Below are 20,338 nucleotides of genomic sequence, written 5' to 3'. Positions count from 1 at the left end.
CATGTCTTCTGGTCAGTCTGTTTCCATGGCGGCTGCGCCCCAGCCCACAGGTTCATGCCGAATCTCTCGCCTACCTATAAGAGCAGTGTCCTCTGGCTCCTCGTGAGGATGGGAGAGAGAATAGCCTCTGTTGTTTGTAAATGGAAGTTAGTCTGAGATGTGACATGGTAAGATTTGGTAAGTGCCTGCAGTGGTGTGTTGGATTTACGCTGGTTCTCAGATCAGTAGATGCAGTGGTTGGGAATTTCTTCTGCGTTGGTGAGATTGGGTGGGTTTCCATTGAAACTCTGTGAAGTCCCGTTGGCAACAGTTCAGTAAATTCTCGGGCAATGTCAACATATGGATTAGTGTAAAACGGTAGCAGATGCATGAATAAAAGTAAGGCATTACAGTCCATCTTAGGTAAGGTATTATGCACTGGTAAACAAAAAATATATATTTTGTTTCAGGAAACAGTATATGGCAAATGCCTTCCATTTGGTTCAGGTAGCCTAATTTCATTTACTTTTTTTTCTTTATATGAAACTTGAGTGACTGAAAAAAGCAATAATCAGCAACACTAAAGAAATCATTCAGTTGTTTTTATTAAAGAATTTTTCATACATTAAGTAAAAAAATCTCAAGAAGTTCAGCCCATTGACAGAAATATTTACAGTGAGTTAAACGACCCTGTTCGTCAAGGTTTGTTTCACCAAAACAGCGTAATGAGAGGTTATATTGAGAAATCACCATTTGAAAAGGATCTTTCCGGAACAGTATAGCAAAAACGATCTCGTCCTTCCACTGGCGTAGGTTTGGTTTCAGCATTGACACACATCGTACTCCCGCAGTATTGCTCTTCCTGCTGTCCCTCCCCAAATCTGCGCCCTCTCGTCCTTCACGATCAGCCGTAGGCTAACCCTAACCCTAATCTGTAACCTTTACTGTCGCTACACCGCCCTCTGTCTGACAGTCCGCCTAATATTCCTATGACTGTCCGGAAAAAAAAGAAGCTTATGGGATTCATAACCGAATAGTGATAAACCCACACGGAGCCGGAGAGCTGCAGCTGCAGGAATATTTACACAGCAAGAAGCGAGGCACAAGGTAAACTACATGCAGACTGTTCCCAAGACAGCTCCCCCCCCCTGCTACATAAGATTGTCTTCAATAAGATGCTAAGTTTTGCGTCTATTCATATGATGAACAATGACATAAAATATTACTAATTCCCCTCCCCCGGCAACCACACCATTTTGCTTTGTATGCAGCGCGCTGGAATATCCCTTTTGTCATTTTTCCCGTCGTCTTTAATATTAAACTTGCACTTTGCCAAATCACCTGTACTTAACATAGCTTTACATTGTAAAGTTTAGTTCGTGTATGGTAGAAACATATAATGTTCACAGCGGGACGGCTTGTTTTTCTTCTTTCTGTTTCAGCTTATGCGTTAAGTACTTTACAGGAAATTCTCATAGCCGAATCTGCAGTCCACCCTCCTTGCGGCCACACGTGCGACGCCGAGGTAATCCCTTTTCATATTGCCGACTCTGACAGTCTGCGGGGAGAAAAACAGGCATCAGCAAAAGCAGCGCAGCGGGGACGCGCTCCTGGAGACCGGGCGCGCAGCTGGGGCGCGCTCCTGGAGACTGGGCGCACACCCGGCGGGGCTCACCTTGACGATGACCGCAACTATGATAACGATGCAGACGGTGATCACCGCGATCATCGCGGCGGGAATAAGGACCGTGGGGTCCTCTGTGCTTTCCTCTGTCTGGGGCTCGGGCTCGGGGCAGCTGGGTGTCTCTGGAGGGTTTACGGGGGGAAAATGTCAGTAGCTGCACAGCATAGAACCGAAGGACCGGTATACATGAGGGCAGATTTCTGTACCCGAGGGAAACCCAGAAGTGCGTGACTGACATTGCTTATATTAAAGAAAAATTACATTGGGGGTAAGTTAAAACTGTAAAAGAACTTTAAGAAACTATATACTTTTCTTTAAGTCTATATTTGATACTCAAATAAGTAAGAAAAACACCCAGATAAGCAGAGGAAGTGTTTTGTGTTTTGACCAAGTGCTGCCTCGTGTGCTTGCGCTACGCCTTGCCCTGAAACTATCAGACCTCTGCGGGGAAAACATGCCTGAAGAACAAAATAGGGGTGACATTACGTCCACACGGCAACATTGACTTCTGCCGCGAATGACGTGAGCGTGCGTTCCGCGATCGGGCGCCGCCGCCTTCGGGGGCACCCCTTCTGGCGCAATGCGCACAACAGCGCGAAACCGCAGGACCGCTAGTGCGGCTGCCAGGGTTCTGCGCGTCTCCGACGGGAACGCGCTCTAAGGTGGCCTGAAGTCAGGGTACCGCGTTTATTCGGCACCGTATCGGTCCCAGTCGAGGGTTCTGGGCGACTTCATGCTGGACTGGAGGGCTGAAGCCTGAACTCATGACTCTATGCGTGAAAGTGACACTGTAAAGGGCGTTCAGGAGCCCTAAAACATTTGGAACATAAGATGATTGGTCTGAGTTGGTGGTCTCACTACAGGTACCATGATTGTTTGATTGCATGATAAATTTGCTGCTATTTCGAATCCTTAAATGTCAATGTAACCCTTTGGGGAAGCATGAGCCAGGCCCTAAATGGTCAGAAGCATTATGTCAGCTAACCTTGGATGTGAAGCAGAGTCCCATTCCCAGTTCCCTTTTGATAAGGAGGTGGGTACAAGACCTCCACCATGCAGCGGTAGAAGTCAGTGTCCTCCACTTGCAGGCCAGAGATGAGGAGGACCACCCCGGATGGCCTGAGCTCCGCCATGCAGTGGATGAGACCTTGCTGCTGGGCCTGAAGGGGCTGCCAAGAGGCGGTGTGGTTGAGGGTGGAGCTGCAGACCCTCTGGTCACCATGCATGCCTCGGTACAGCGTCACATGGACCTCCTCCACCCTGGCGTGCAGGCGGTAGGAGCAGTTGAGTTGGAGCTGCCCATCTCTGCCGTGGATCCGATAGGGCTGGTACACTTTAAGGGCTGGGGAGGGGAAGGTGTCCGTGAGCAGCCGGCTTTGTGCACGTTGATAATCATGTGGTGACCTCATTTACGTGGGTATTGGAGCAAAGCCCATTCCAAATTATAAGCGGTAAGCCCTTTGGTCACAGCCCTAAAACCACAAGCCTATTTGCTGCCCAGTTTCACAATTACGCATTTTCACCTTATACCTCAAGCTGGTCCGAACAGAGCAAACCACACAGTCTCACTTCTCTATTTATCTGAATAGATATATGATCATTAAAGTGCACTGACGCCTTAGTTTAATGTTTACGAATTTATTTATATAACATGATATAAGACAACATAATATATATCCACAACTGAGCCCATCAGAAGGGCCTGGTCTTTCTCAGTTACTTGGTCACCATGGATTTTGGGGCCCAGCTACTGAATATGTAAAATCAAGATGGTCATAGGTGGGTGTGTGAACTGTAATGGCAAACTGATAATGAACTGCCTCCCATTGTTGATTATAATATTTTATTTACATGTATTTTTCGGGGGGTTACTTGAATGTAAAACTTTCCGCCACCCCCATCTTATTTGAATGTATTCTAAAGCAATTTCCATCAGCTCCCCCCATTAAAAACAACAGGAAAAACACCTGCCCCTGCATTTAAAGAGGCAACGCTGCCCACTCTCTGGACGCATCGGCTATAAGGAAAGTTACTCACCTCTGAGGGCTGAGACGCACAAACTGAGCAGGGCAACCAGCCTGAGGTTCATGGTGCTTTCTGGTACCTCTCTAAGCGCTCACGCTGGACTTTTATACACGCCGTTTTTTTATACGAGTGACGACACCCGCGCTGCAGTGCCGTGCAGGAAGCCCAAAGTACATGCCAGACGCGCGCTGCTATAATACTGCTAACGCAGTTGGGCTGGTTATGAACCCTTAACCACACGGAAAATGTTAAATATGCCAGACGAGCAGGAGCTCTCTGTCAGCACTGCATTGCCGTGTTACTGGAACATTTAACTGATTCTGAGGTTTTTCTTTGAACTGATTTCAAGCTAATTAAAAAAAAGAGAGATTTCTTTTTGTTCCCTCATTCCAGACCATTTCGATATTTTCTGTGATAAAAAAAAAAAGAGGTATATGACAGACTTTTGACCCTTTTTCCATCTTAACCTCACTAGGGTCCTTCAGCTGAGACCTGCGTGTCCTGTGTGTGCCCAGAGCCGAGCAAACTGACAGCAAATCACCAAGTGGAAAAGATAAACCTCTTTGGGGATGGTACTGATCGCGAGGCGAGGCGGGCTGAAGGAAGTAAACGGACCAGACGTGAAAAACTTAATGCCTTTCCTAAAAATCCTCTGATGTCCAGTCCACTAAGGTGCCTCCTTCCTAAATGCTAATAGCCTCATCTACGGTGTAGAGCAGAAATAGAGAATGGCAGTAATTCTTGCCCAGTTGTGTGTGTATCTACATAACATCTATGCTTTTTTTAAAGGATCATTTATGAAGTTTAATTGCATATGAAGATGTAAATAATGCCAGTCAGAAATTCTAAAATGATAGATGGTATGTTTTGCTCTTAGATTCTCTTCAGTACATCCATAAAGCCTCAGGATTAGTTTCCCTAAAGCAGAACTAAGCGATACATGTCAGTTGGGGTCCAAGTCGCACGGTGTTGGCTGCTGGTTCTGAACTCTATTGGATAAGTGCAGATAATAGTGAGCGTGAGCCACACATTATTGCAAACATCCTTTTTATCATCTCACACCGTTTTCAGAGAGCAGACACAGTTATAGATAGTCAAGGGCATCCATCCATCCTTCTTTTCATTTCCGCTCCTTTCTGGAAATCCTTTTAAAAACGAGTCAATGGAAACTTTAAGAAATCAACTGAAATATTTCCAAAATATAAGTTATTTGCTGACCAATGCAGCGATGCGTATTTATACTAGCAAGGATTTTGAACAGATGATTCCCTTGAAGCACATTGTTCTGCAATGCCTGGGCTGTATCTGTCTGGGTTGTATCTGTCTGGGCTATATCTGTCTGGGCTGTATCTGTCTGGGCTGTATCTGTCTGGGCTGTATCTGTCTGGGCTGTAGCTGTTTGGGCTGTATCTGTCTGGGCTGTAGCTGTTTGGGTGTAGCTGTCTGGGCTGTAGCTGTCTGGGCTGTATTTGTCTGGGCTATAGCTGTCTGGGCTGTAGCTGTTTGGGCTGTAGCTGTTTGGGCTGTAGCTGTCTGGGCTATAGCTGTCTGGGCTGTAGCTGTTTGGGCTGTAGCTGTTTGGGCTATAGCTGTTTGGGCTGTAGCTGTTTGGGTGTAGCTGTCTGGGCTGTATCTGTCTGGGCTGTAGCTGTCTGGGCTATAGCTGTCTGGGCTGTAGCTGTTTGGGCTGTAGCTGTTTGGGCTGTAGCTGTTTGGGCTATAGCTGTCTGGGCTGTATCTGTCTGGGCTGTAGCTGTTCGGACTGTAGCTGTTTGGGCTGTAGCTGTCTGGGCTGTAGCTGTTTGGGCTGTATCTGTCTGGGCTGTAGCTGTCTGGACTGTAGCTGTTTGGGCTGTAGCTGTCTGGGCTGTAGCTGTCTGGGCTGTAGCTGTTTGGGCTGTAGCTGTCTGGGCTGTAGCTGTCTGGGCTGTAGCTGTCTGGGCTGTATTTGTTTGGGCTGTAGCTGTTTGGGCTGTAGCTGTCTGGGCTGTAGCTGTCTGGGCTGTAGCTGTTTGGGCTGTAGCTGTCTGGGCTGTAGCTGTTTGGGCTGTAGCTGTCTGGGCTGTAGCTGTTTGGGCTGTAGCTGTCTGGGCTGTAGCTGTTTGGGCTGTAGCTGTTTGGGCTGTAGCTGTTTGGGCTGTAGCTGTCTGGGCTGTAGCTGTTTGGGCTGTAGCTGTCTGGGCTGTAGCTGTTTGGGCTGTAGCTGTCTGGGCTGTAGCTGTTTGGGCTGTAGCTGTTTGGGCTGTATCTGTCTGGGCTGTAGCTGCCTTTAGTTAGCTGCCTGTGACTTCATGTTTTCACTGACTGCTCTGCCCTCTGTCACTGGAGACATGTAAATTTGACAGGGCTGCTCAGCTTGCCCTGCTATTTATCTGCATGATTTCATAATATTTTAAACAATTATATCCCAGCATCTGCAGATCTGCTTGGAAATTAGCAGGTAAATACTTACTAAAGCAGAGAGTAAGTGAAAGACAGTCAAGCTAAAATTGAATAAGCTGATTTTTTATTTTTTTTTACTCTTGTGGGTACCCTCTCTCTTCAGAAATGGAAAGGCCTGTTGAATAAATTAAAACATTTATACAAGATGTTCTTTAAATTTCTCCTTTCAAGCAGCAGCGGTGGGAAGTTCAGTCCTCCGTTGATTCATTGCTGAAGTTGTTATCAACCGATTCGCTACATTCACTTCCTGTGGTGTGGAAATATGGTGTGGAAATATCTACTTTTTTCCATACTCACATCTGAGTGAGATTTTTTTTTTGTGGATTTACAGAGAATAAAAATACCCTTTTCATTTGGGTCATTTTGTTTTTTTTTTCGCAGGCTTATAAAGTCAGCACCGATGTATGTTTAGAGCCCTTCTTTACACATTGACCAGCCCATCCAAGCTGCTGTTCTCTCTGACCAGCAGTAACAGCCTGTGGAGAGACCTAACCGCCTGCCAGACCTGCCTAGAGCTCCGAGATGCTGACAGACCTGCTTCCACCTACGACATCGATCACCAGAGATTAATGGGAGGAACCGGGAATTTCGTGAAGTGCAGGATTCAATTGCATCTTTTGCGGAATACCAGTTCATCTTCACTTTGTGCTTCTGTCTGTTAGAATGCTTGTTTACCCAGATTATGAAAGGTTAATTCCGGTGTCTGAGTCTTGAACTTCTCACCAAAAGCCATCTCTTTTAAGGCAATGTCTCTGAATCTGTCATTTTGTGAAACATGTTGGGGGGGAGCCCAACGTCTACATCCCCCCTCCCCCCACATTGTCTGTGATCTCTCCTGTTGACACTTGTCTCATCTCTCACATCTCTTGTCTCTTTTATTGCAGGTTTGGTCCTTCCCTTTGCATGAAGTCTCCCGTTACAGGTCTGTATCCTAGGTGACTTCACCACATCTTCCTGAGGACGGTAAAAGCTACCTGTTGATAAGAAATAAAGATTTGTCTTTGTAATGTTTGCCATTGTTATGAAACAAACAAGTAATTCTTATTGTTTATCAACAAAGGGATCTTACAAGTCATCCTCTTAATCCAAATCCTTTGTAATTAACCAAAGGACCAGTCTTTTCTGAACAGTGGCCTACACGTGTAAATGCAAAGCATTTAGTTGTTTTTATGGTTCATAAGTTACTGCTCATTTACAAATCCAGGCTCATCAGGGGATAATGTTTCACTACTGACTGGATATTATTTCTTTGACTCTCAAGCAAGACATTTGATAATGGGTTGTTTTCACTTTTTTTTGTTTGGATGCACAAACTTCCCGGCATTGAAAAGCACGATTCGTAATTTGAAATTCTGCCTTACCGTCAATAACCTCTTGTTAAACAACTGAAAGTTGCAATTTGACTTTCGTTCCGACGAGAGCAGGAGGGAAAAGCTCAAAATGTGCGACGAAATGGCAAATCGTTAAAACCTGCAATATAATGACTCTGCATAATCGGAGGCAAACATTCTGAGAAACTGAGCCACAGTGCAACTGAAAACCTCGCAAATCGGCTGAAATATGGGATGTGCACGAAGTAATGAGAACAGTATGTCATTTTAGTGGCTTAATGATTAATTGTGCAATTAAACCAGTCATACAGAAAGAACGCTTTACTTAAGATATACTTTGAAACTTAATATATTATGGAAATGCATGGTTATATGTTGCATTCATTATGGGTTATAGCATCATTTTATGCATCTTTTCCTTTGCAAATAGCAAGACTTTTTAAAAATGTACTTTTAAATTTTAGTAGAAATCAGAGACTGTCGGTTGTCACCAGTTGATAAAGGCGATATCAGCCGTCTGGTTAGAAGTCTTTCTGTTCATCCATCCAGCCAAAGATCTTCCAAGTGCTTATCCAGTACAGGGTCACCAAGGGCCTGGAGCTTCTTCCGGGCAACACAGGACACAAGGAGCGCCCCCTATGGGTCCCTCTCAGGAAATTTGCTGATACTATTAAATGACATGGTGATTGGAGTAAAATTGTAGCCTCATACAATCCATTTTTATTCTTTATAGTATTCACCTTGCAAGAACCTGCAGATTGTAAATGTCTGCACTCATATTGACTGTACATTTTGGTGAGGGAGGTAAACTGCTTGCAAAACTCATTTATAAAACACATAATCAGGTGTTGTGACTCGTATAATCTGTGCCAAAAGATACAGATACACAGAAGTCTTAAGGCCAACAGTATTTTAACACAGAGGCCTGTCCAATATTGCAGCAGGGTTTGCATCCTGTGCCGGATGTCAGACTGCCTTGTGCCAAGGTTTCAAGCTTCTCCACAATCCTGTCATGGATGGATGGATGGATGGATGTTATTTTTGTACATTTGGCTAGAAGATTGTACTGAATTTGTTACAGCCGGGTCACATCAGGGGCAAATGCAGCAGCATTTTCAAGTTAATAATTAGCAATTTCAAAAACGCAAGCTTTTCAGTTTCACAAGTTGCTTTGCAGGTGATCTGAAAAAAAAAATGTACATGCATCTGACAAATGCAGTTATTGCTATAAGACAATGCTTGCTATGTCGTGTGCAACACTGTTTGGCTTTTAACTGAATTAGGTTGTTTTTCTTGGCATTTGAGGAGGCGGCAGGGTCAGTACTGTTATGTACTGCTGTGTATTATGCATGTTTATTGGTTACATATAAGAGAATCTGAATCTGGCACGCTGTCTGTAGCTTCAGTTCTGGTTCGGCCGTTTAAGTTAAAATGGTCATATTCTCATGCTGCATATTTCTGTTCTTTCACAGCTTCTTGTATAATTGCGATTGTTTTGTTTTTTTTACTCCTTCCTGTGGTTAGATGGAATTTCCCCAGTGCTGCCAAACCCTCTGCTGCTATGCAAAAATACAATTTATTATGTTTTTTTACTGTTTTATTTTTTATTTCTTTTTTTTTGCATGACAAAAATACCCCTTTATCCATTCGAACAGACAACTCCGGTCTCCGCACCCCTCTCACTGTGTCAGCAAAAGGCCCGTCCTTGAGATTTGAATGAACAACCTACTGTATCCAATCAGCATAATGCTGCTAATGGATTTTGAGAGCAGTGTGAAGGACTTTGCCCTCCACCACAGTATTTGCCCACATATCGTATGATGGTTTCATATGTGCATGTCTTGCATTGTTTAAGCAACATGTTATGTATAGCATCTCTAATTTAGGGTCCTCCGCAGTGTCCTTATTGCTGTCTCTCCCACAGCTAACTTGCACCTTACCAGTCCCTCACTGGAAGCTGAACCTGGCAGCACGGGTGTCTAAGTTGGCATCTGACACCTGTGTGTTTCTGATATGTTACCTGCCTCACCCGTATGTCACCTGTATGGCACCTGTATGTCACCCGTATGTCACCTGTATGGCATCTGATAAATAAACAAATGTAAATGTCTTGAATGTAATATTTAACAAACACATATAATCAGCTCTTTACAAGCAATTTTCTTTACGGCGTATAAACCATAAGTTTTTGTAATGGAATGACGACAGTCTGATATCCAGATTACATGTATAATGAGAATTAGAGCATACCCAATTGCTTTCAGCGCCTAAACTGCCACATACGTGGGAGCGTTCAGCTTGTTCAGGCTGTCACACTACATCTGAAAGTTGTGAATTTGATCAATCTCAAATTTAACATTCAAACGGACATCTTATTTTCAGTTTAAATGTCTCCGATTTTTTTTTCGTTATTTTGCATGGTTAAACTATGCAAATTGTATATGCTGATCAGTCGTTAGCACGATATCTCTCAAATTTCACTAGAAAAGAGGATTTCCTTTAAAAAAAAACGAAGAATGGGGTTTAAGTCACTATTTTCCAGTCATCCCTGGAACAAATGACACAAAATATCATAAATGATTTTTTTTTCTATTGCTCTGATTATGACGCATTGTCGGGGTGTGAGAATCTCTTTGAGGAAGTCCTGTGCTGTGTCGCTATGGCAACGTAACTAAGTGTTTATCGTGGTAGCGAATACTGCCCACTTGTGGAAATTATTGTCATCGACATGCCTGGGTCAAAAACGTATTTAACGACAGCTTCCGGTGTATTACAGAACTCGACTCAGAACACAGAGAAAAGTAATAACTGTACTCTATATCAAAGTGTTTACATTGACTTGAAAATGTTTAAAACGAAGGGTACAACATTTTTGATATCTGATAAAATGTTGATTTTCATTAATAACTGATGAGCGAAGGCATTCGTAATGACTGCAGATATGAATTCGTTTACACGTTTTGGCTAAACTTGTGAAAAGATATTGGCCATAGGGGGGCGCGCTAACCCTTGATTTGGAGTTTGATGTTGACGTAAACATGCGAGCGTCAGGAGTTCTGCCGACAGAATCCGTTTTTAAATAAGCATCGATTTAAAGAATGGTTGATAACTAGCAATCATGATGCCACATTAACCAGAATAATATAAGATTTATCTACTATGGGAATTCTGCAGGTAGCCCCAACAAAACATTTTGGTAATACTCATCCTGGGGTTTCTTACCTTGTGTTTCATACTCCGTGTCTTCATGGCCCTTCAGTATATAAACGGCTGGGAAATTGGAGATGGATGGATGGATGATATTAATTAATCTTCTCTTTTATTTAAAATATTTTAAATTGTTTTATATAGTGTTTGTGGCAAAAGAGGAGTGTTCTCCAAGCAGAAAAACAAATTTCCAGCTTCTAATGAAGTCTTCATGGAAATTACGCGAAGCTATAAATCGTAATGTAAAATCTGACGTCCCGAGGAATGTAAACAGGGCACACAAGTGATAGTCACACACTGGCTCATAACACTGGCTGTATTTGATTATTGACATATACAAACAAATGAGTACAAACAACAACCTGCATCACTGTTCAGTTTTAATCCGCTTCAGGGAACGATGCTGAATAAATTAGAGAATGTCTGTCCTGATGATGGAGATGGACCTGAGGATAGTTCTGAAGATGGTTCTGGTTACCGTCTGGCTCGCTCTGCTCAGAGTTTGCATCACTCACTGCAGGAATAGTCTTCTTTGTGTTGCACAGTAAATTATTTTCCTTTAAGAAGACAGGGAGATGACTGTAGCTCAGGTGTGGATTCCTCAGCAGTTCATATCTCTGCTGTAAGGTTCACCTCCTCTGGGATTCTCACCTATTTGTGTATTTTTGTTCACTTGGGGCCTGACTGCGTCTCACAGCGTCCGTTCGCCTTCAGGCCTCCTGGCTTTTCGCCAGACGCCTTCCAAAGAGGCCCCTAGGGCTGACATGCTTTCCGTGACTGCTGTGCCTTCTTGTGACTCGTCACTACTCTGGGTTTCATATTGATGTAGTCGTTCTGGCTGCTGTCCTTGCTGTTGAGTTTGTGCTGGAACACAGACAGGTTCTTCGGTCACAATATGCAGGACAACTGACGGCTGGAGATTGAACCTAAGCAGCTCACAGTCCACATCCTTAACCATTTCAACTCATTTTGAAGCATGTAATATTCCCTAATATACACTGTGTGGCCAGTTTATTAGGTATGCCTGCTTGCTGATACGAGCACTGAATTATGTGGTGGCAACTATATGCAACTATACACACAACACGGAGACAAGGGCAAGAAGTTCGGAAACACGTTACATTACCTGCACCTTCATAATGCATTCATAGAACATTCATAAGCAGTATGTATGTATACCTTAACATCCTGACATACTTAAACAGCTATAAAATACATTAATAACAAGCATTATATGACAATAATAAACATTATAATAGTCTAATCATATAATGTATATTAAAGCAGTTAAGTTGTGTTCGGATGTTAAGGTATACTTACATGCTGCTTATGAATGTTCTATGAATGCTTTATGAAGGTGCCGTTAATGTAAAGCGCTTCCAGAATTTACCTTCATGTGTAGCTAAGCAGATGAACAGTTAAGATGCCTGAATGTGTTTCCAGCATCTCACTACAGTGTCTACAGTCTACAGAGGATCATATTTAAAAAGCATATTAAATGTTGAATTAAGTTATTCAAAATGAAATTCAGTTAGAGGCATGTCTCTTTAAAACTCAAAAATGCAGAAATGATGCTCTTTTGAAGGGAGGTATTTTAGTGTCTTAGTGCGTGCAGCGTGGAAGCCGTATTGCACCCTCACCCCAATCCTGATGGCGATGCCAGTGATGACCAGACAGCAGATGATCAGCAACACAAATCCAGCTGGCCAGGGCCAGGGCTCACTGGCAGGTAAACAGCTACGCTTCTGGGGCAGTAAGCACAATGTTTCTGTAAATCAATGAGACAGCAAAACTCACCAATTAAACAGTAAAACAAGGTTTACTGTGTGAGCATTGGGGTATGTAGCAGGAAATGCTGAGGAAACAAGTTGAATTTGATAATTTCATTTATAAAGTTGTACAGGGGAAAAGCCTTAACATTAATTTCAACTCATTTCACTGTGTTAGAGATCATGCCGCTTAATGACCTAAGCCAGGGGCGTCGCTAGACCCCTTTTACCGGGGCACGTGCCCCAGTGTTTATATTTTGTGCCCCATTAAAATCTCACGTTCGAAGCATATGGGTAATGGGGGGTGGGGGGCTTCGAAAACTAAAATGTGCTATTTTGGGGTTGGTTTATTAATATGCCAACCTTTCGAAGCTGACATTTTTAACGGTATGTGTTATTACGGATATCCAAGTTTGCTGTTAACGCGTACAAGGCCGCAATACTACGCAATTTTAAATTTGAGAAAAAACTCTTCCTCTCACAATCTGTAGGCATTAGAAGTCCGACACCAGTTAATAAACAATTTTCGCGATTTCGGTGAAACCTCCGCTATCTTGGTCCTGTTCGTCGACTGCTAGGTCTGCATTTGCAGCGCCACCTGCTGGCCGAGACTAAACTGCGGGGTGTGGGTGAGGGTCTGGGAGGGAGGAGACCTTCCTGGTCCTGTCTGACCACCTGATGCCCAGGTGCTGCACGTGTATGTACCTTTTTCATGGACTATGGTGTGCTTCCCCAGCTCCAGAGACTTGTTACTTGGCACGCAGGTGTACAGCCCAGTTCTGTTGACCATCGGTCCGTACAGCCTGAACTGAGGATTCCCGGAGGCCACCTCAAAGTCAATGGTCCGGTTCGCCGCCTTGGTCTGGTTACCGCCGAAGTCGCTGGAAGCAATCTTGGCCTCGAACTTGAACAATTCAAAGACAGAAGAGGAGTCCTTCCCTTGGTCCCCGCAGGAGACAATCACGGTCTCGTTTATGGTGGCGTCGACGATGGATATTTTTTCTAAGAGGTTAGGGCTGCCTGGGGGAGATAAAAAGCTGTCCTTCAGCATACTGACAGGCATGGGCGTAAATTATGGGGGGGTTGTAGCCCCCCCAATAAATAAAAACCAGCTAATACAACCCCCCCCCAAATAATCATGTTTCCCCTATAATGGGTGGAGACCTCAAACCCCTCAATGTTCCAGCCAAAGTTAAGCCAGGTAAACCCATCGGCGCAAGTGCCTCTTTTCAATCAATTCAGTTTTAACCACCATCGATGACATTAAAAACCTTCCGCACAGTTCTAAGGCATTGCAATGAGGGTTAGAGCTATGCTTTAGATAAACCTTCTCGGCATTACGTTCATTACAATGAAAGCAGCCTGACTCCAGGAGCCGTTTGCTATGCCCTTCATTTCTGACAAATCAGCCTGGGCGCTTTGAAGCCAGCGGCTCTAAAAACAAGTGGAAAAGAAAGTATGATTCACCCACGAAGAGCGTGTTAACGTTTTTATCTCTTGTCTGTTCATGAGTGAGATTTTTAATGCCTTCATAGATCAGTTATTTCTCTGCGTCTATATAGCTTTTAAAGATTTTTTTTTCTCATTTTTAAATGAACACTTTTAAGAAACGTTGCTACTACTCAGCTAACAAAGTACTTTGCCTCAGTCAGCTAAAAGATATCAAAACATAAAACAATGAATTTACAGTCATATTTTCTTATTATCTGCTTTACGGTAAAACTTTAAATTTACTCTTAATTCCACCGTTTACTCATTTTTTAAATTATGGAAGGGGTATAGGCCTAAACGTGTATAAAATGCATATTTGTTCACCAAATGGGCAAAGCTGTATTTGTTTAACTGTGTGCTCATGTGCATATGCCAGGCAGAATGTATAAGATCTTACAGAGCACGGGACAGAATTAATGTAAATTAGCCTTAAATATGGTACAATTAACCATTGATCGACTTCAAATTACGAATGTAATCCATACGTTGAAGTACCAAAGACAACGTTGCCAATTAAGTTTTAAATAAGTGTGAAAAGTGGTGTTTTATAATCGGAGAGCTCTGAGCCTACTTACTAACATTTTGTAAATTAGGGGTACCAGTTTGGCATAACTCACCTTGGCAGCCGGTCAGGGACCGGGAATGGCTGGTAGTGAGTATAAGAGTTATAATCCACACGTGGTTCATGTCGCCTGCACCTCGGCTCCCAGGTACTGTCGCCCCCAGCCTGATGGCCATTTAACGCCCGGGTCCGGATCGGCGGGATGTCAGTCGCTCGTACGCTGCTGTGGCAGCGCGGAAGCGCTCACCGTGCAGAAAGACCGATAAAGCGCCGTCGGTCTGCTGCACATTCAGGTACAGAGACTGACTGGCCTATATAGTATAGACTGCTGTGGAATAATGAGCGGAGCAGCAGTGCATACAACCTAGACAATGCATTCAGCCCCCTCCCACGCAAAAAACCGCAAAAATTACAGTTCCCGAATGATACACATACAACAATTCGCTGTATAATGATGAACATAACTATGCATCCGTGGGTATTTTTTGTTGCGGCTTTTCAGTCAGAAACAGCCGCAGTATTTACAAAATAACAAGAAACATTTATAGTATACGGCTACTTCTTATTCTCATAAATGGGCCTGCTGTCTTATAGGGTTTGATTGTATGTTTTTAATTCGTTTGCTGCGCCCTAATCGATGTTGCCGAAACAATTTTAACCGGTTAAACCAAACAACTAACCGACAATAGGCTGCAAAAAAAATCCTGTTCATTGACATTCAGAACGCAGTCAAAATCCAAGAGAACTGACATGGATTGATGTGATTTAATGTAACGGGCGTATGATTTAAAGTCTAGTGTATATATGTGCCATTTGAGGAGTTACTACATAGGCCTAATTTTATTTTGCTTATTTAAGACGAGACCGCCCATTTTTAAATTTGCCATAAAACTGGCACATAGCTTAATGCTGCAGAAGGATTGCTGATTTTCTGTTATGTCGTACTTGTACTAAATGTTAGGACACAAAGTGTCGGTTTTGTGGGTCACTCTTTGTTAATCCGTGTTTATAGGCTGCCCTATATTTCAGATCAGTGCCTTTGGAACAAAGGCGCAATGTCGGTAGATAACAGGAAACTGGCTTTCACCGGGATGTAAAGACACGTAAAGCATCCCACGGTAAGCGCGCTGCACCTGCTCCAGTCTGCAGCGTCGCCGGAACCGCGAAACTGCGGGTTTCCTGTCAGCCCACGGGGGCGGCGGCAGTGAGCGCGCAGATGTCAAGCGGATCGTGCTCATTGAAGGAACCGCCGAGGATGGGACCCCCCAACCCCCTTCCCGGGTCAGGCGTCCCCCTAGGGGAATCCCGGGGACCCCCCTTGCAGCGCGCCTAATAGTTTTCCGTTGGATCGGAGATTCTTTGACACCAGCAGAAAGCTGCAGCGCGGCATGGGCCTGTCAGAATGCAACACATTCCTGGTTATTTCGCTGGTTTCAGACGGATAATGTCTTCGAGCATTTACGCCTCAAGTATTGTAATACAAGTACCGAGTAACACAAAATAGACAAAGGATGAGAGCAAAGTTGTAAGATCAAAACAACGCAACTAAAACCCGTAGATCAGTTTCTCATCACGGCTCACCCGATTCCAAGAAACGATAGGCGGAACCAGAAGTGAAGCGCGGAAATAAAGAAGAAAAACAATTTCTTTTTTAAGATTAGAGGGGCTTGACCCTGGAAACGTCCATAAGATCATGGACATGACTTAAGTGTGTTTGGGATACAGACCTGATAAATGCGATTTTCTGTGTTTACATGCAATTTTCCAAGCATGAAACAGATGATTGCATGTTTTTATTTAACCTTTAACCTAATTCACATTTAACTAAATGCGTTTTATTTATTTTTTCTTCACTTTTATTGAACTATGGTCATTGGTTTGGCTACACAGGGAACGCCGTAAGGGGGGGCAGTTAGGACGATTCCCTATATGGCCCCCAAGTGACTGGCTTGGTCTGGGGGGCCCAATATCATATGCCTTCATGGGGCCCGAAATCTCTAGCAACGCCCTTGTTACTACATATTGATTATTTTGGATTAGCTGAGCGTGCAGGGTAACAGAGGTAAGTTAACCTCAGTATGTTTTTGGATTGTGGGGGGAAACCAGAGTGCTCAGAGGGAAGCCCAGGATGACACGGGATATGCAAGCTTCACTCACATGGAGCCAGGGTGGACTGACAGCGCTAACCACTGTGCCACTGTTTTGCCCATGATTTCATGCATTTCATTTAATTAATATTACAACTGAGCCTACTTCATTTTTATATAGCGCCTTTCACAACAGAGTTGTCCCAAAGAGCTTTTCAGGGTTGTGTTGTGATACATAAAACGAAAGTAGAGGGAGATACAGAACGGGGAAAAAAAAGGAATTGAAATTGAATAAAGAAAGCCAGAAGACAACAGAGGAGAGGAACCAAAAACTCCCAAGTGGGGAGAAAAAAAACCTCTGGGGGTCCAAGGTCAACTCCCCCCCCCACCGAAAACAGAAAAGAGTGGACATGCTGACTTCTTAAGAAGTACTTAAGACTTCTTGGGACCTATAACTAGCATACATGATGGTTCGTGGGGATGTATGCTGTCATAGTTGGGGGTTCGAATCCCACTTTTGCTCTGCATATGTGGAGTTTGCACGTTTTCCCTTTGTCATTCAGGGCTTATTCTCGGTGCTCCAGGGATCGGTCTCACGAAGCAGGATTTCTTGCTTAGCTGGATAACTTCACAGATTTAGGGTAGTCTGAGCTAAATGGACTTTATTTTCATCCACTTGCATTTAGCCCAGACTACCGTCAATCAAACAAGTTACCCAGCTAAGCAAGAAATCCGGCTTTGTGAAACAGGTCTCAGTTCTCTCCAGAAGAAAACAGGCATGCATTTAGGGTAATTATCATCTCTGTCTTGCAGGTAGCGGGTGACTGTATGTGTTCTGTGATGGTTTGGCATCCAGGGTTGGACAGGCTCCAGTCTCCACGGTGACCAAGTCCAGAATAAGCATTTGGAAGATGGAGGAATGCTGAGTCACAAGCATTAAGGTTAGATCACTTGGATCTCACATCTACTGCTATTGTATTTCTTATTAAAGAGAACAGGATTGATCCATACTTACAGAAATTGTTCAGCTTTTATTCTGGGTTGAGCTTAAATAGGTTAGCAGGCCTGCTGCTTCCTGTGTTTACACTGACTATGCATCTCAGTTTCGTACACATTCACACCTGCATTCTGTAATAGGTGGAACTCTCTCGGTTCCATTACCAAGAGCACTGGACTGACAGCAAGTTTTCTTTCAAAGTCAGCCCTGTTACAGTTGACAGTTAGTTCTGTTAACACACATCAAACAATGCAAACCACCTACAACACTTTTAAATGGTTTATAGTCTCTGTGGAAGATCCCATGAGTAATAATATTAGCAAAGAATACTAACATACTCATCCATCCTGCGCGTGTTTCATGAATATTTTTGGAAGAAGAATGTTTAAGTATATGCCACCACCAGTCATCATCAACTATTAAACTACTGCAGATTTTCGAGGACTGACTGGCTTATAACACCCCTGTTAATGAATGTGACAGGACTGCCTTCCTCCTGAATTTTACTAAGACCTACTTACAAAAAAAAATAAATCAGCGAACCAAAGATCTACTAAATGGTTGAGGACGTGTTAAATGGTGAGGGTGGTACGTGGCTACGTAGCATGTACACGGACGTACAGATCAGCCTTAACTCCGTGCTTAAGTAAGTCTGTCACACGGCCCTTTTGTTGCTTCAGCATAAACTCAAAAGCAGGTGCAGACTCTCCACTAAGGCCGGCGCATGCTTCTCCACACGCAGACTCTGCGTTCCCACATCCGCACGCATTAGACACCAGAATCCATTGTGACAGCGGAGTTGAGCAGCTGTATGTGTTAATGAACATGTGGTTTATGTCAGAGTTTATCTTAAGATAGGATTCTTTACCATACCAAACCCTTTCTGTACCGGGACACCCTTGAGAGCGTAGAGGTGCGGAGCAGGATGCTGTATGAAATGAATTCTACGTTGCACTGGAAGACTCATCGCAAATTTATTGCCACACATGGCTTTTATAAATATGGACAGTGGTTACTATTTGCTGGTCTTACTTCCAAAAAAAAACTTTAGCATAAAGTTTAGAAAGAAGTTTTAAAACAGAAGTCGCCACACAGCAGTGGGCAACAAAAAATCTTGGTTTGTTTGTGCAAATTATACACACCAATAATTTAAAATATATATGTGTGTGTGTGTGTGTGTGTACACATTTACATTACGTTACATTTTTTTTCTTACATTTTTACTTATATATTTATACAGTTTTAGAAATTGTTTTCTATTGTTTTTATTATCTGTATTGTTATTTTTTGCTGATCCTATGGATCCTGTCCTTTTTTGTACTGTCTTTGTCATTATTGCTGCTGTTTCTCAAAGAATTTCCCCATTGTGGGATTAATAAAGTCTAATCTAATCTAATCTAATCTAAACCCAACATCATTTATACCCCTGATAGATTTAAAGTGATTTTTATTCAACCAGTAAGTTTTTTTTCTGGCTGGAAATGCCACAGGCATGTCCCAATATAAGACAATGTATAATTGGGGGTATAGCCTGATGCATTGGCTGAAAAACACCCCCAAAGCATTCTGTTCCCACCATCACGTTTGACTGTGGGGATGGTGTTCTTGGGGTTGAATGCTTCCCCTATTTTACACCAAACGAAAGCCACATTGTTGTGGCCGAAAAATTCCATCTTCTTTTCGTCTGACCATAAAACAGAAGAACCAGAAGTCTCTTCTTTGAGCAGATGAGTTTTTGCAAAGGCTAAGCGTGATTTTGTGTCCCTCTTTTGGAGAAGTGGCGTCCTCCTTGGTCTGCATGCTTGGAACCCAGCAGTTTGCGGAACCCATTGGTCTGTCTGCCTTGAGATGTTAGCCCCAGCCTGACCCGGGTTCATCAGGACGGCCTTGGTGGTGGTCCTGGGATTCTACTTCACCTCTCACACCAACAGACTTGCCCGTGCAGTCACTTTTGACTTCCTACCACGCCCTGTGAGATTTTCTACAGTGTAGAACTTGTATTTTTAAAAACACTGTACTGTGGCCACTGGGACTTTTGGAAATGACCTTATGGGTCTTTCCTGAGCTGTGAGCAGCCACAGTGCGCTGCCCCAGGTCCTCACTGAGCACTTTCGTTTTAGCCATGACGTGCCACAAACCAACTGCAGACAGCTGCTGTTTTGTACTTATTCAATTCATTCAAAACAGCTGATCACAATTAATCAGAGTAATTAGAATGTTCTAGAACATTGTGGACTATTTTTAATCGGTTTGAATAATTTCAGGCACCATTTTCTTTAAAATGATAATAAAACATAGAAATCACTTTTAATCTAAATCTGTCAGAGGTATGAATAATTTTGTGCTTAACTCGATATATACTGTTCCCTTACAGTAATACATAATTTGTATGCAACTTAAGGTTAATGAATCATTTATTTATCTGTTCGTGGGAATCGGGCTTCATAAAATAAATTTAATTGACTAGAATCTTACTTAGGGTTTTTGATTAAGTAAAGTATAAAATAATTAATTGTAACTTTTGTAGCTTTCAACTGCCAGTAATTAAGAACATTTCTGTCTGCTTTGCTATCACTGTAATCAAATAGAATAAAATTATGTTACGACTGTAAATGGCTGACGACTCGCTCAGGAAAATCCCAGGTGGGACATGGGTGACTCGTGAATCGCTCAGGTGCGCAGTAACCCGAATTTGTTTTATAATTTGTTGACAGTGAGGTCGTTCACCCACAAAGAATTTTTAGAATTAAGTGATCAGTGTCAA

At 43.1% G+C, this 20,338-nt stretch overlaps 2 protein-coding genes across 2 annotated transcripts; both read right to left on the bottom strand.

The window, feature by feature from the left end:
* Window positions 1-565: 565 nt before the first annotated feature.
* On the bottom strand, window positions 566-3,848 carry LOC111858325 (T-cell-specific surface glycoprotein CD28-like). The gene is made up of 4 exons (XM_023839990.2): window positions 3,701-3,848; window positions 2,649-3,005; window positions 1,655-1,785; window positions 566-1,537 (listed from the first exon to the last, which is right to left on the bottom strand). Exons 1-4 carry the CDS (start codon window positions 3,750-3,752, stop codon window positions 1,439-1,441), a joined length of 639 nt encoding a protein of 212 aa, XP_023695758.1. The 5' UTR covers window positions 3,753-3,848; the 3' UTR covers window positions 566-1,438.
* Window positions 3,849-10,970: 7,122 nt separating this feature from the next.
* Window positions 10,971-14,819, bottom strand: LOC111858348 (uncharacterized). The gene is made up of 4 exons (XM_023840033.2): window positions 14,546-14,819; window positions 13,143-13,457; window positions 12,309-12,436; window positions 10,971-11,532 (listed from the first exon to the last, which is right to left on the bottom strand). Exons 1-4 carry the CDS (start codon window positions 14,664-14,666, stop codon window positions 11,422-11,424), a joined length of 675 nt encoding a protein of 224 aa, XP_023695801.2. The 5' UTR covers window positions 14,667-14,819; the 3' UTR covers window positions 10,971-11,421.
* Window positions 14,820-20,338: the final 5,519 nt, after the last annotated feature.

The sequence above is a fragment of the Paramormyrops kingsleyae genome, chromosome 16 (genome assembly GCF_048594095.1).
Source record: "Paramormyrops kingsleyae isolate MSU_618 chromosome 16, PKINGS_0.4, whole genome shotgun sequence".
NCBI lineage: Eukaryota > Metazoa > Chordata > Actinopteri > Osteoglossiformes > Mormyridae > Paramormyrops > Paramormyrops kingsleyae.
Note: the sequence above shows the minus strand (reverse complement) of the source record. Positions and strands in the feature narration are given on the sequence as shown.